The sequence below is a fragment of the Nannobrachium achirus genome (genome assembly GCF_963921795.1).
Source record: "Nannobrachium achirus genome assembly, chromosome: 1".
Lineage (NCBI taxonomy): Eukaryota > Metazoa > Chordata > Actinopteri > Myctophiformes > Myctophidae > Nannobrachium > Nannobrachium achirus.
Window position 1 is genome coordinate 44116599 of NC_137810.1, and position 12561 is coordinate 44129159.

At 40.8% G+C, this 12561-nt stretch overlaps 1 protein-coding gene across 1 annotated transcript; it reads left to right on the top strand.

The window, feature by feature from the left end:
• Positions 1-4855: 4855 nt before the first annotated feature.
• On the top strand, positions 4856-10334 carry lim2.2 (lens intrinsic membrane protein 2.2; the record flags this gene model as incomplete). The annotated part of the gene is made up of 4 exons (XM_080735802.1): positions 4856-5033; positions 8606-8746; positions 9155-9289; positions 10264-10334. 4 exons carry the CDS (start codon positions 4856-4858, stop codon positions 10332-10334), a joined length of 525 nt encoding a protein of 174 aa, XP_080591928.1.
• Positions 10335-12561: the final 2227 nt, after the last annotated feature.

Sequence of the window (12561 nt, forward strand, 5' to 3'; positions counted from 1 at the left end):
TATAACAGAATAACCCTTCACTTCTCTATTACGATTAATCGATAGAATAATCGCTAAGATGATAATCGATAGTTGCAGCTCTAATTATTACTAAAGCCTTATTATTCGGTCACATTTCCTAAGAGTAAAGAGCTCTATGGAAAAGTTAACTTAATGTCATGTTAGAATCATGTTTCAAACTGATGTTATATTGTGTCCACTGTATGCCAACATTGCTGCACTTTAGCAAATCTTTAAGCTTATATTTTATTTATTTTCAAGTGACACCACTGATTAAGATGTACTGAAGTGATAGAATAAAGATGACTTTATGTGCCATGAAAACTGCTCTTGTACAGTGTGATTCTAGCTAGCTGAGTTTCAAGTTAACCAGTAAGACACCCAAGGGCGAAAAGCGACCTCGCCTTAAATGGCAAGGTCGCGCCATGTCTTGGCCATCTGGCAAGTGATGTATATCGTACCAGTTACCCATATATGGAGACCCCTGGCGACCATAGATATTCACAGATATGGGGGATTTGGTTCCCCTGGCACCACAGGGATCTCCATATCTCCATATATGGGCATTAAAGGGATTTGGTTCCCCTGGCATCACAGGGATCTCCATATATGGGCATAAAAGGTATTTTTCCCCCTGACATCACGGTGATATCAGAGTGTGAGAGTCAGAGTGATGTCAGAGCAGCAAACCCATAGACCGTAAAAAAGCGTACACGGACACAGACATGATGTGCCGTTTCTCATAGTAAACTGCGACCTCCGGTCGCAACAAGATACAGTAAAGTATATGGAGCATGATATCCAAATATACTGTACATGAATAAGATGCACTAAGATGCACAAAAATACATTAGTGCTAGAAGTACCTGTAGGCAGTACGTGCATGTATGTGTGTGGGAGTGAGAGTGTGCTTGTGTGTGTGCACATAAAGTAGCCTAATGTCATTGCTGGAGGTTTATGCAGAAAGGTTTGGTGAGTTCTTTCATAGTTTTAATGGTAGGCCTATTCTTTTTGACCCCTTATAGTGACTTAAATCACAACATAATGCATTATTACAGTATATTATTAGCATAGCATTATTATTATTATTATTATCATTATTATTATCATATTATAGCAGTACAATATAACATTTTTGTGTATTAAAGAAATATGAGCATTATAATGCACAATGATCCTGGCCAGTCTGTAAGTGACCAACAATTATGCTGTATCGTGATTATGATACTTGACCTTACAAGTAATTATGAAATGCTTTATGATGTGTTGTGATTGTATTTCATGAGTGCTTATAGCTACTCATATAGTGTTAAAAGCATATTGTAGTCATTGGTTCTCAAAGTGGGGTCCGAGGACCCCCAGGGGTCCTTGGAGGGGTTCCAGGGGGTCCTCTGCAAAATGTGTTAATACAGCATCGCAATCACTTTAAACACTTTATCCATTCATACGTTTGGCTATTCAAAAATACTATAGCAGATGCAGTGCGGCAAGAAGTGAATTATTTGGAGAAAGTTTGAATAATTTTGCATTTTTAACACGATCTCCAATTCTGGCTGTCCCTGGCACAAAATATTTTGAGGATCCACAGCAAAAATTGGGGGTCCTTGACATGAAAAGGTTTGAGTTTAATTGTAGACAATTATTACACAATAGTCTAATCACAATTATTTGACATAATCACGATTATTTTTCATAATCGTCATAATCATTTTCATTTTGAAAAATGTTCATATATGTTTTTTGAAGTAAAAAATAGTGGAAATAGCTCATCTACAAGCTCACAACGCGTAGCGATGCGACGCGTTGTGAGCTTGTAGATCGGCTATTTCCACTATCAATGTTCTTTTTTTAAGTATAAAGTTGTCAAATATGTCAGTAATTTCTTTTAGGTTATGTGTCATATCTACCATGTGCAACTTCAAAGCCTAAAAGCCAAACAGAAATGTAATTGTCAACAACAAAAACACAATTAAATCGTTAATCGCAATTATTTGAGTGACAATTAATTGTCATGTAAAATGTCATAATCGTGACAGCCCTACATGGAAGGGGGGGGGGGGGGGGGGGAATAGGCAGGTGATGGAGGGATGAGCAGAGTGCAAAGAGTTTGACAGGGGTGATGGAAGGTTGTCGGCAACCAGAGAGGGAGCAGAGTAGAGTGAGAGGGATTTAGAATTATTCACATAGTTGCACTGGATCATTCCCTCTATTGTCAGGTTGGACAATGACAGCCCAGTGGCAGCGGGCTTAAAAAGGATAGACACGCCAGCAGCAGCAGCAACCCCAAAGGCAGACGGAGAAGGAGACATCAAACCAATACCAGAGGTATTACAGAAAAAAAAATATACTCTCTTTTCTTAATCTTAACTTGCTTGGTGTTTGTGGATTCTGTTGTAGGCCTACTTAGCATCTCAACATACTTGTGGTCCATTGTGCGGGAGAGCTGTGAAGAAATGAAGAATGGAGAAAAAGCTGCTGATCTCTTAGTGGATTTTGATATTTCTAAGGCTTACAAACTCTGTGTGGTGCCCAAGTGTCAGGCTCATTTTGATGGATAGAATTCATCTTGGGGGGGGGAAAAGGGTTTCTGCACAATGATGCCTAAACTAAAGTCAGAGAAAGAGAGACAGAAAACATACATATTTTCATTGCAAAGTGGAAGAACATTTCATCCAATGTCTTCATTTCCACAGATTAAAACACCTCGACCCAAGATAATGTCAGGACTACAAATTACCCCATGGATGATTTCAGATTTATCTTATTTTGTTTTGTTGCTTTTTTTGAGGTGATGTTGCGCATACACGGCAGCGCATGCAGAAATCACCGCTCACTGCACGGGTGAAGGAGCACCAATGCTGACTATTGGTCGGGTTTAGAAGATTAGCGTGCGATGCGCTGAGGGGAATTAGTTGCAAACAATGGCTTTGGAACCTGCACTACAGCCTGATCAGCACTTCCATTGGCATGCGGCCCTTTGGGTCAAGTGCATTGCTGGCTTTGGCCAATTTGACTGTTTCAACTGTGAACAAGTCTTGGTTTGACTGAATGATGGGGCATGTGGCGTGTTTGCCAATGCACTGACTGGCGCTGTAACATGAGTGTGAGCTAGGCACCAGGTTTAGATGTTGGGGAGACGGGTGAGAGGGCTTGGTTGGAGACCAAGTTGACCACGTTCAGTGAAAATATTTAAACATTTGGCATAAATATGGGAACATTCAGTGAAAATAGCAGATCTACAAGCTCACAATGCTTCCCGCACAGTCTTTGTGGACACAATGAAGTGTAGGGTTTAAGTACTGCCAGGTATTCTAGATGCTAGGGGTTTTTAGCTAGCCCATTTATTTTTATTTAATCAGCGTATAGCACGGAACTAGGAAATAGAGATATATTATCTTTAGTTTAGGACAGGAGAGAGACAGGAAACTGAAAGCAGAGATCGGGACAGACATGAAACACAGGTCCCCAGCTGGAATTCAACCATCACAGTGATGTGGTCGATATACTGTATCTGTTTATCTACCTGCACAACGCAGTGTTGGTGGGTCTGGAAAAATGCAACCACGGTAGCGTTGGGTCTCAGTGAATCATATTTTTTCCAGGCCTTGTGACTATCAAAAACATTGCACAATTCAGCTTGTAAGAGAATTATGCAAGCGTATCTGATCTGTTCTGCATGTTTAGTCTGGTGTTCACTTCACATTAAGCTGTGAACATTATTTACACTAGATTAGAGCATTCACGAATAGCGATTTTTAGTATTCGAATTATTCAACCTCAAAGTATTGGAATAGTCGAATATTCTACAGGACTGGCCAAACTGTCAAATATTAAGTAAGCAAGAGGCGAACATTGTGAAAATAGCCGCTTGGGCTCACAACGCGAGGCGTTGTGAGCATGTAGATCTGCTATTTCCACAATATTTATCTGTGGAACCGAGTCACATTAAATGTAATACCTACAATTCCAAGTGCTTGTCAGGGTGGGGGTCCCCAGTTCAAATATGTTTATTTTGGGGGTCACGGCCTAAAAAGGTTTGAGAACCCCTTGTATAGAGCATTAACAAATTCATCCACCAGGGGCATTGACAACTATTTTTTATGACTTCCTATCTAGCCAAGCATTATAAACTATATATTTTTTAAAGAGAAAACAAACCCAAAAAAAAAGCGAATATTCGACTTCGGTGAACAACGTCGAATAGTGACTTTGATATTCGAATATTCGAATATTTGGTGAATGCCCTAATTTACACCCAGTTCAGACCAGCAGCAAAATGGCGCTTCCGCGTTCTGAGAAAGCAGCGAGTTCAACACACTCTCACTCCCCAAAAGGTCCATCGTGACTTCTTGGGGATGACAATAGAAACAAACTTTAAAATGTGTTGAAGGGCATGTTTGTTACCTTACCATAAAGCAGTGGTTCTCAAAGTGGGGCACCGGGGACTCCCAGGGGTCCTTGAGGGGGTCCCTAGACAAATTATTGTTAGGAACCAAACAGGCCCTTAAGTGTCTGTAACTCTGAGAGTGCACGAATGGAACCAAGTGAAGCCGTTAAATTAACACAATGATGATACAAGAGATCAAAATTAGAGATGCACAAAGTTGACATTTTGTCCGATATCCGATAACATGCAGGGTCAAATCGGCCGATACAGACATTAGATTTATATTTAGCCAAATACTGAATTTTTGTATTTTTCATTTTCAAAGCCAATAACGGTCACATTATTATTATGTGAATATCTGTGAAATATCTGTGAAAAGAAATACATCTGAATTATGTTGGCATTCACAATCTCTCCCCCCTCTCTCCCTAGCAGTGGTCTTAGCGCTTGCATCGGAGCCTCTCCTCGATGCTGTACACCCTAGCAGGAGGAGGCACGCTCTGTGGCACGGCCGCACTCGTGCTCCTCATCGTCTCCACGGCGACCGACTTCTGGATGCAGTACCGCTACTCGGGCGCCTCGGCCAATCAGGGACTCTGGAGGTTCTGCATCAACCACAAATGCCACGCCCACACGATCACCGTTGGTGAGCAGGGGCAGGGGGGCAGTGGTGGTGGAAAGTATTTATGTACATTTACTCGAGTATTGTACTTGTGTCTTGTGTACACTTGTGAGATGACCTTTAGTTTGCTTTAGTACATGGGTCTTCAACAGGGGGTCTGGGACCCATAGGGGGTTCTCAGGGTTACTACAGGGGGTCCTCCAAAACTTTGAGTGACATTTTCTTTTCTCCTTTTTTATATTAACCACTTGAACCCTAGTGTCCATATTCTGAGAACTTAAGACAAAAATAGCAAATCTGCAAGCTCACAACGCCTCGCAGTGGATATTTTCAGCAAAGAGGTTTGGTACAGAGGGGGAAAAGAGCAGACTAAGTACAGAGTGAAAGGTCAAGTTTAAGTAGTTTCAAGTATTGACGGTTCAAGTGGTTAAAGGGATATTTCACTTTCAAAAAAAGTTGTCATTTTATCGTCTAATCAGGCTTTTGGGAACACCCTGGACACTACAGTTTTTGAATTTCTTCTTTCAGTATTTAGATTTGATATTCATTTCTCCCCTTCCATGACCTTCCTATACAAACCCATTATAACTTCAAACTCCATTTTAACCATGATAGATTTAATTAAAAGACCTGTCGTTTTTTCTGGTGACTCCTCCATCCATCCATCTTCAACCGCTTATCCGGAATCGGGTTGCGGGGGTAACAGTTCCAACTGAGACTTCCAGATGTCCTTATCCCGAGCAACTTCCTCCACTCCCTCATGGAGTATACCGAGGCGTTCCCTGCTGAGAACCATGGCCTCAGATTTAGAGATGCTGATCCTCATTCCGGCCGTTGTACACTCGGCTGCGAACCGATCCAGTGAGAGCCTCCAAATACGTGAGCAGGCCATGTTTTTTCGATAACATTTTTCATTGATTTCTATAATTTTTTGGGGGAAATGAAAATTATTAAATACAATAAAAGATTAAATGAAAAAAAGTTATCGGAAAAACACCTGCTCACGGTGTTAGGAGTCACCATTGAATCTATCATGGTTAAAATGGAGTTTGTAGTTATAATGGGTTTGTATAGGAAGGTCCTGGAAGGGGGCAAAATGAGGGAAATGAATATAAAATATCTAAATACTGAATGAAGAAATTCAAAAACTGGGTGTTACCAAAAGCCTGATTAGACGAAAAATGACAATGTTTTTTTTTTAAGTGAAATATCCCTTTAAATATCTGAAAACACAAATTGACATGAATCCAACATTCACTGATGATTGTGCTGTCAAACAATGAAACTATATGGAATCTATGTTAAGGTTGACCCACAACCTGCTTCATCTCTCTCTCTCAGCTAAGGGGTCCTTGGCCTGAAAACGTTGAAGACCCCTGCTTTAGTATGTCCATTTTAGAATATGTTATACTTCTACTCTCTGAGGCAAATATGGTACTATTTACTCCACTACAAACATTTGAAAAGTTACTTTGTAGGTTTTGATCAACCTGTTATCCAATTTTGCACCACGTTGTGATTCAGAAATAGCTCAAGCTTGTAGATCTGCTTTTCGAAAAAGTGACACATTTTGAAAAAAACTTGAGTACTTTTATTTGGCGTTGCTAATTTTACTTTAAGTAAAAAGAAGAAAAGAGAGATCTTGAGTACTTTTTCCTTTTTCCATCACTGGGGCTTCTTTTTAAATGGGTTGTAGACAGTAGCAACCATACTTGTCTATTTGATGTGTGGTGAGATATTTCATTTAAAACTGTTCTCAACGTCACCTGCAAACTGCACGTTTTGATATTTTCTCTTTTCTTTATAGGCCTACTAAAACCACTTCAGTTGTACTCTATCACTGTGAAATTAAACTAACCCTAGAACGAAAATAACATACCAATACGGTACACTAGACAGTACTAATAGGGAATTAATACAGTGTTAACAACTCTAGCACCATTTTATACTTCTAGTGAAAATATCCCATCTACAAGCTCACAAAGTAACTTGTGATGTGACGTGCTGTGTGAGCTTGTAGATGGATATTAGGACATTTTGTGAAAAATGTGTACACCATGTTGAAAGTAGTTAAAGGTGGGTAAGCACTGTTGTAGAGTGTTCAGTAACAGGGGCCTCCCTGTCTCTCTAGCTCTTTAATAAACAGAAAATACATTTTCAAGTGGGTGACAAAATTCCAGCCAATCAGGAGAGAGTACCCATGTAAATTCTGTAGTGTTCAAGTTGCAGTTGTGTCTGCTCAATTTCTTTGTGTCATCATCACTTCCAATTTATGGTTTAATCTGTATCCTGTGTGGGTTCTCTATCCTGATTGGATCAAATTGGTATCCCCACCTGAAAATGCATTTTCTGTTTAATTAAGAGCTGGAGAGACAATGGAGACTCCGGTTACTGAACAAACACTCTATACTATAGCAATGAGTATCACAATATAAAGCTATCCAACACTTAAAGGTAGGGTAAGTGATTTAATTTAGTTCAAATAATAACAAAATGGGTCGTGTTCAACTTCTGATAGTACTAGTTCAGTGGTAAACAACCTTTTCAAGCCCATAGAGCACTTTTTCTTAGAATGTGTAAGCCGAGATCTATACCACTACACAATATGTAAAAAAAAGAAAAAAAAGTGAGATATAATTTTTACTTTTGCTATTTCTGACAAGCTCAATCTATTTGCATACATACACACAAACTAAGGATAGTAGTAAATATGAATAATGAAAATGGGGAAATTTGCACAACTTTAACTTAAATGTTATGAGCTTGTCGCCTGCTATTTTCCGCGGGTGCATCTTTTTTTATGACCGCTCCTCTCGGAAACAATTTCACGGGTCCCTCCCGGTTCGGGTCATCATTTGAAATAAATCTCGCAACCAATCGGGTCTTATTAGGAACAAAATTCACAAGCCCATTAAGCTAACTCAGTCATAACCTTGTGTCACCATGCTGTTCAGTGTCCACACAAACACCACAGACAGTATGAGCTTGAGCGCGCTTGTGCTGTGTAGTAGCTATAGGCCCGTCACCCATAGCAGGCTATTGCTGTTATGCCTCCAAGTGCCTGAGTCAATCCACTTTGAATAATTTGAGGGGGCATATCCACACCACAGTGTACGAGCAACCCCTCTGTCTATGGAGTAATCCAGAATTTTACTGAGATCTGATTGGCTCACAGTTTTCAGGAAGTTAACTTTCATTGAAATGAAGGCACAGGGTTTGTCTGTCGCCTCCTCTCCCAATACACAAAATCTGCCTGTCACAAGGCAGATTTTGTGTATTGGAAGAGGACATCACAGGCTCTATATACTATAGAGTTTTTGGTCCATATTTGGACTTCAGCCTTATCCCCTGTGAGGAGAAAAAAGCAGTTTCAGTTGCTCCACCAACCTAAAACTGGGGCCTTCCTCCGATCATGGTCGAGTGGGGTCGGGCCTTACGCGCACCAAGGCCCGCCACCACTTGATCATGATTGGAGGAAGGCCCCCGCCTGTCACCTACATGAAAAGTGAAACTTAAGTGAAATCACCTACCCTACCTTTAACAAAAACATATCACTTACCCTACCTTTAATGGTAACCTGTGTGTTTGCACCACAGCATTCTGGGACGCCACCAGGGCCTTCATGCTGCTGTCGGTGCTGAGCTGCTTCGCTGGAGTGGTGCTGGGACTCAGCGCCTTCGCTAACGGCACCAAGAGCAGGAGGGTTCGAACCGGTGGCATCGCACTAGTCCTCTCTGGTAAAGCATGCAGGGAAAGAGGGGGGGGGGGGATCTTGTATTTTACTGGCTCTCATAGGGGTCCTTGAGGAAATTCCAAGGGGTCCACAGTTAAATTAAAGGACAAGGTAGGCACCGCAAATCCGACCTGAGCTGAGTGATTTGTTAGATTAACCCTACCTTGCACCGCCAATCCGACTGATATTCCCTTATGCATGGGCCTAGTCTGTATCTTTCAGTCCCTTTTATGTCCATATATGGAGATCTCAGAGTTGAGTCATGGCGACTCAGCCACTCAGCGCTAAGAGGATACTGACAACAGTGACAACAAACAAAATGTGTGTGAGGAGGAATTGATTGACATAACTGGGTAAAATAAAAGAAAAAGACCCAAAAGAAAATGAAAATGTTTTGTTCTTGGTTGCTCAGGCTTCCTGGCCCTGCTGGCCCTGGCCATCTACACTGGAGTGACCGTCACGTTCTTCGGCAAGCGTTTCCTGGACTGGCGCTTTTCCTGGTCTTATATCATTGGCTGGGTGGCCATCATCTTGGCTTTCGCTGCAGGTAAAGGAACTAAAACACCGACCCTAGGTGCTCCTAAGAGTTACTATAGGAGGGAGGGGTCACCCAATCTTTGTGTGTTAAGATTAAGAACGTATTTTATTAACTCCATTTAGGACACATCATTTTCCAAAACCTTCAATTGTTTATATCACATCTGCATCTTCCAACCTGTAGAACAGTTACACACCCAGTCCAGGGCAAGAACAACAAATAAATAATAAAATAAAAATAAAAAATAGGCAGAGAAAAAGAACGGAACCAGTTCAAACGTGGTGGAAAGTGTACACTACTGTAGGTCTAGCATTGCCTGTATAAATTCAGGACTCTGACAGATAAGGGAACTTTCACGTACATTGGTGCCACCCAGTGGAACAGCCTGGACACTGCAAGTTGCAACCAAACTGACTTAACTTGAGGTCATGGCTGATGTTGTAGGTTGTAGTTTATTTTATTTTAGTAAGGTGATATTATGTGATATCTTTTGTTATGAAAAGTGTTTATTTAACATACTTAGTTGTATGGCATGTCTTTACGTGAGGACCACAATGGAAATAGACTTTATTTTGTTTTTTATCCGCAATGGTTTTAACATGTACACTGGTCATTTTGTATGTTAAAGAAAAATGTGTGGGACAATAAAAAAAGAAACATACTACATTATTGAAAAATAATGGTGCACCCTACTACATACAGCAGCTGTAATATTCCTGTGTTTACTCTTGCAGTAGTAACACCCTTGTTTTAACTGAAGGGTTACGTTTACCATTGTTGCGACCCCGGCCTAGGGGAGACTCAAGGAGCAACAAAAAAGTGAGCTCCCAAGAACCACCAGAAGCAATGACCTGTAGCCTTTTTTATGGGCTTTTATTAAAAAGCCAGTGACTTCAGAGTGGGCTTACAGTCTAAGCAAAAGTAACTAAACATCGTAACCCAACCATACCTATCAAAACTAACCATTTCCTTCTCTGTTTCAGGCGTATTTCAGTTGTGTGCCTACCAGAAGAACATTGCAGAACCTGCTCCTCCAAACATGCCCGACAGCTGAAATACGCATTGATTTGGGCATCAGTGTTTCTTAACCGGTGGGTCATGGCCCAAGAAGTGGGTCGCGAGACATCTTCACATGGTCACAGATGAATTAATCTATTACTTTGAGTCCATGACCTCATGAATGAGGAACAGCAGTATAAGAAAAAGTTGAGAACCACTGATTAAAGAGTTATTATTACATATACCACTGCTTTTGGACGTCACCTGAGCTTTGGAAATTGCCTAGATTAGAATAAACAGGAATATTTAACTCCAATGTGTGGTTTATTTAAAGTGAATTTCCAGTGTGTGGTTTATTTGTATAATGTATAAAAAGACCCTGTCAATTTCACACTAGTGGAGCCCAGGGGAGTAATAGAATACAGTAATATTTCGTCACTGTCAAAACCTCGTATCTCAAAGTTTCAAATGTGTAGGTTTTTGTCATATAGTAAAGCCCTGCTTCATCATACAAGACTGTCGCACAAAACACGTGAAAATAGCCGATCTACAAGCACACAACGCCTTGCGATGCAAGGCGTTGTGTGCTTATAGACCGGCTATTTTCACTATTTTAAATTGCTTTTAAAATGATAACAAAAAAGGAAGGTTTTCACCCGACAGCGACAATATAGAAGATTGTGTGTGTGGATGGAAGGCACTTCTGTGTTCTCTTGATGTCCCGAGGTGTTCTAAATCATTTGTCTGTGGAGACATTTTCATGTGAACCCCGGGAAGAACGGACACATTTCAGCCATCTGTGAATTAAAACATCCGACTGTGAAAACTGAATCTCCTCCTCCTGTATTACATATTATTTAGTGTGGCTGCCGGAAGGGCAACACACTATTGTTATCATCTCGAGTTTAAGCAGTAACATTTAGGCAGCCAATGAGGAACCATTCATTGACTAAAAGCATTTTTTTCTTCTTCCTCATTGGCTAAATGTTACGTATGATGTATGGTGACGTATACCGACAACATCAAAGGTTTTTGTTGCTTCGTCATTGGTTAAATGTTACTCCGTAACCACCAGAGGATTGGTCGAGCTTCACATGACATTTTTGCTGTTTCCTCATCGGCTAAAAGTTAATTTAACACGTTTTTGCAGTTTCCTCATTGACTAAAAGTGACTCTATAAAATAACCCCATTGACTTGAATGGGAAAATACAAATAATTGCATCTTTTAGACTGTTCTTCTGTAGGATGCCATGTCATGTAGGCTGGATCTACCGACGGATCAGCGCAATACACACAGAGATGACATTACAGCATAGCCAAATGCAAAGCAATCGCCCCTCGTGCCAGGTTCCCAAAGGCTCACATGATGAGGCCTCTTCTTTTCAACATTTACATGCTTCCACTGGCTCAGATTAGGGAGGAAAACAAAATGTATTTTTTCTGTATAATTATGCAGACAACGCAAATGTAGATAACCATATCACCCGGGGACTAATAGTCCAATACACGCAGTAAAAACATTGAACAAATCAAAGACTGGAAAGTGACAGACTTTTCTTTCATGAAAGACACAACTGAAGTAGTTGTTTTAGGAGCCAGGAAGGATTTAATGTCAGTGCCCAACTTCATACTTAATGTTAGAAACCAGAAATCCTGGTGGCGTCATGGACTCAGGCCTGACTTTTAACAGCCCCATTAAGACAATTACAAAGTCAGCCGACTATCACTTTAAAATATCATGACTTAACTGTGTCCACGTGTTCATCTTTAGTATTCAACGACTACTATGTCTTTATAAGTCTCCTAAAATGTTTTATCAGAATTCTCAGAACATCAGAACATATCACTACATGCTCAGACCTTTACACTGGCACCCTGTCTGTCAATAACCTGACTTGCGCCAGATGGTGGCAGTAGTGCGTACCGCCCTAGAGCGGTATGCAGCCAGGCATACGCACTGCTGCCATTATCTGGCGCAGTCAGGTTAGTCTGTCAAATAATTTGGTTTGAATCTGTCTGTCTGTCTGTCTTTCAATCACACCCACACCCCAGGTCAGGCTGGCTGAAACATTTCATAGCAGTGGTATTCTTTCAAATCACCCCTAATGTAGCTACATGTACTGTAAGCGGATTTGCTGTTTCTGCTGTGTGTGTGGTATGTGGTATACATTTGTGAATAGATGTTATCATGTAGTACAATGCGTGTCAGACAGAAGAAAATGGGGTCTTGAGCCCCTGCCTTTTCATCTGTCTGTAAAAAGTGCCCTCTCCAGACCATGAA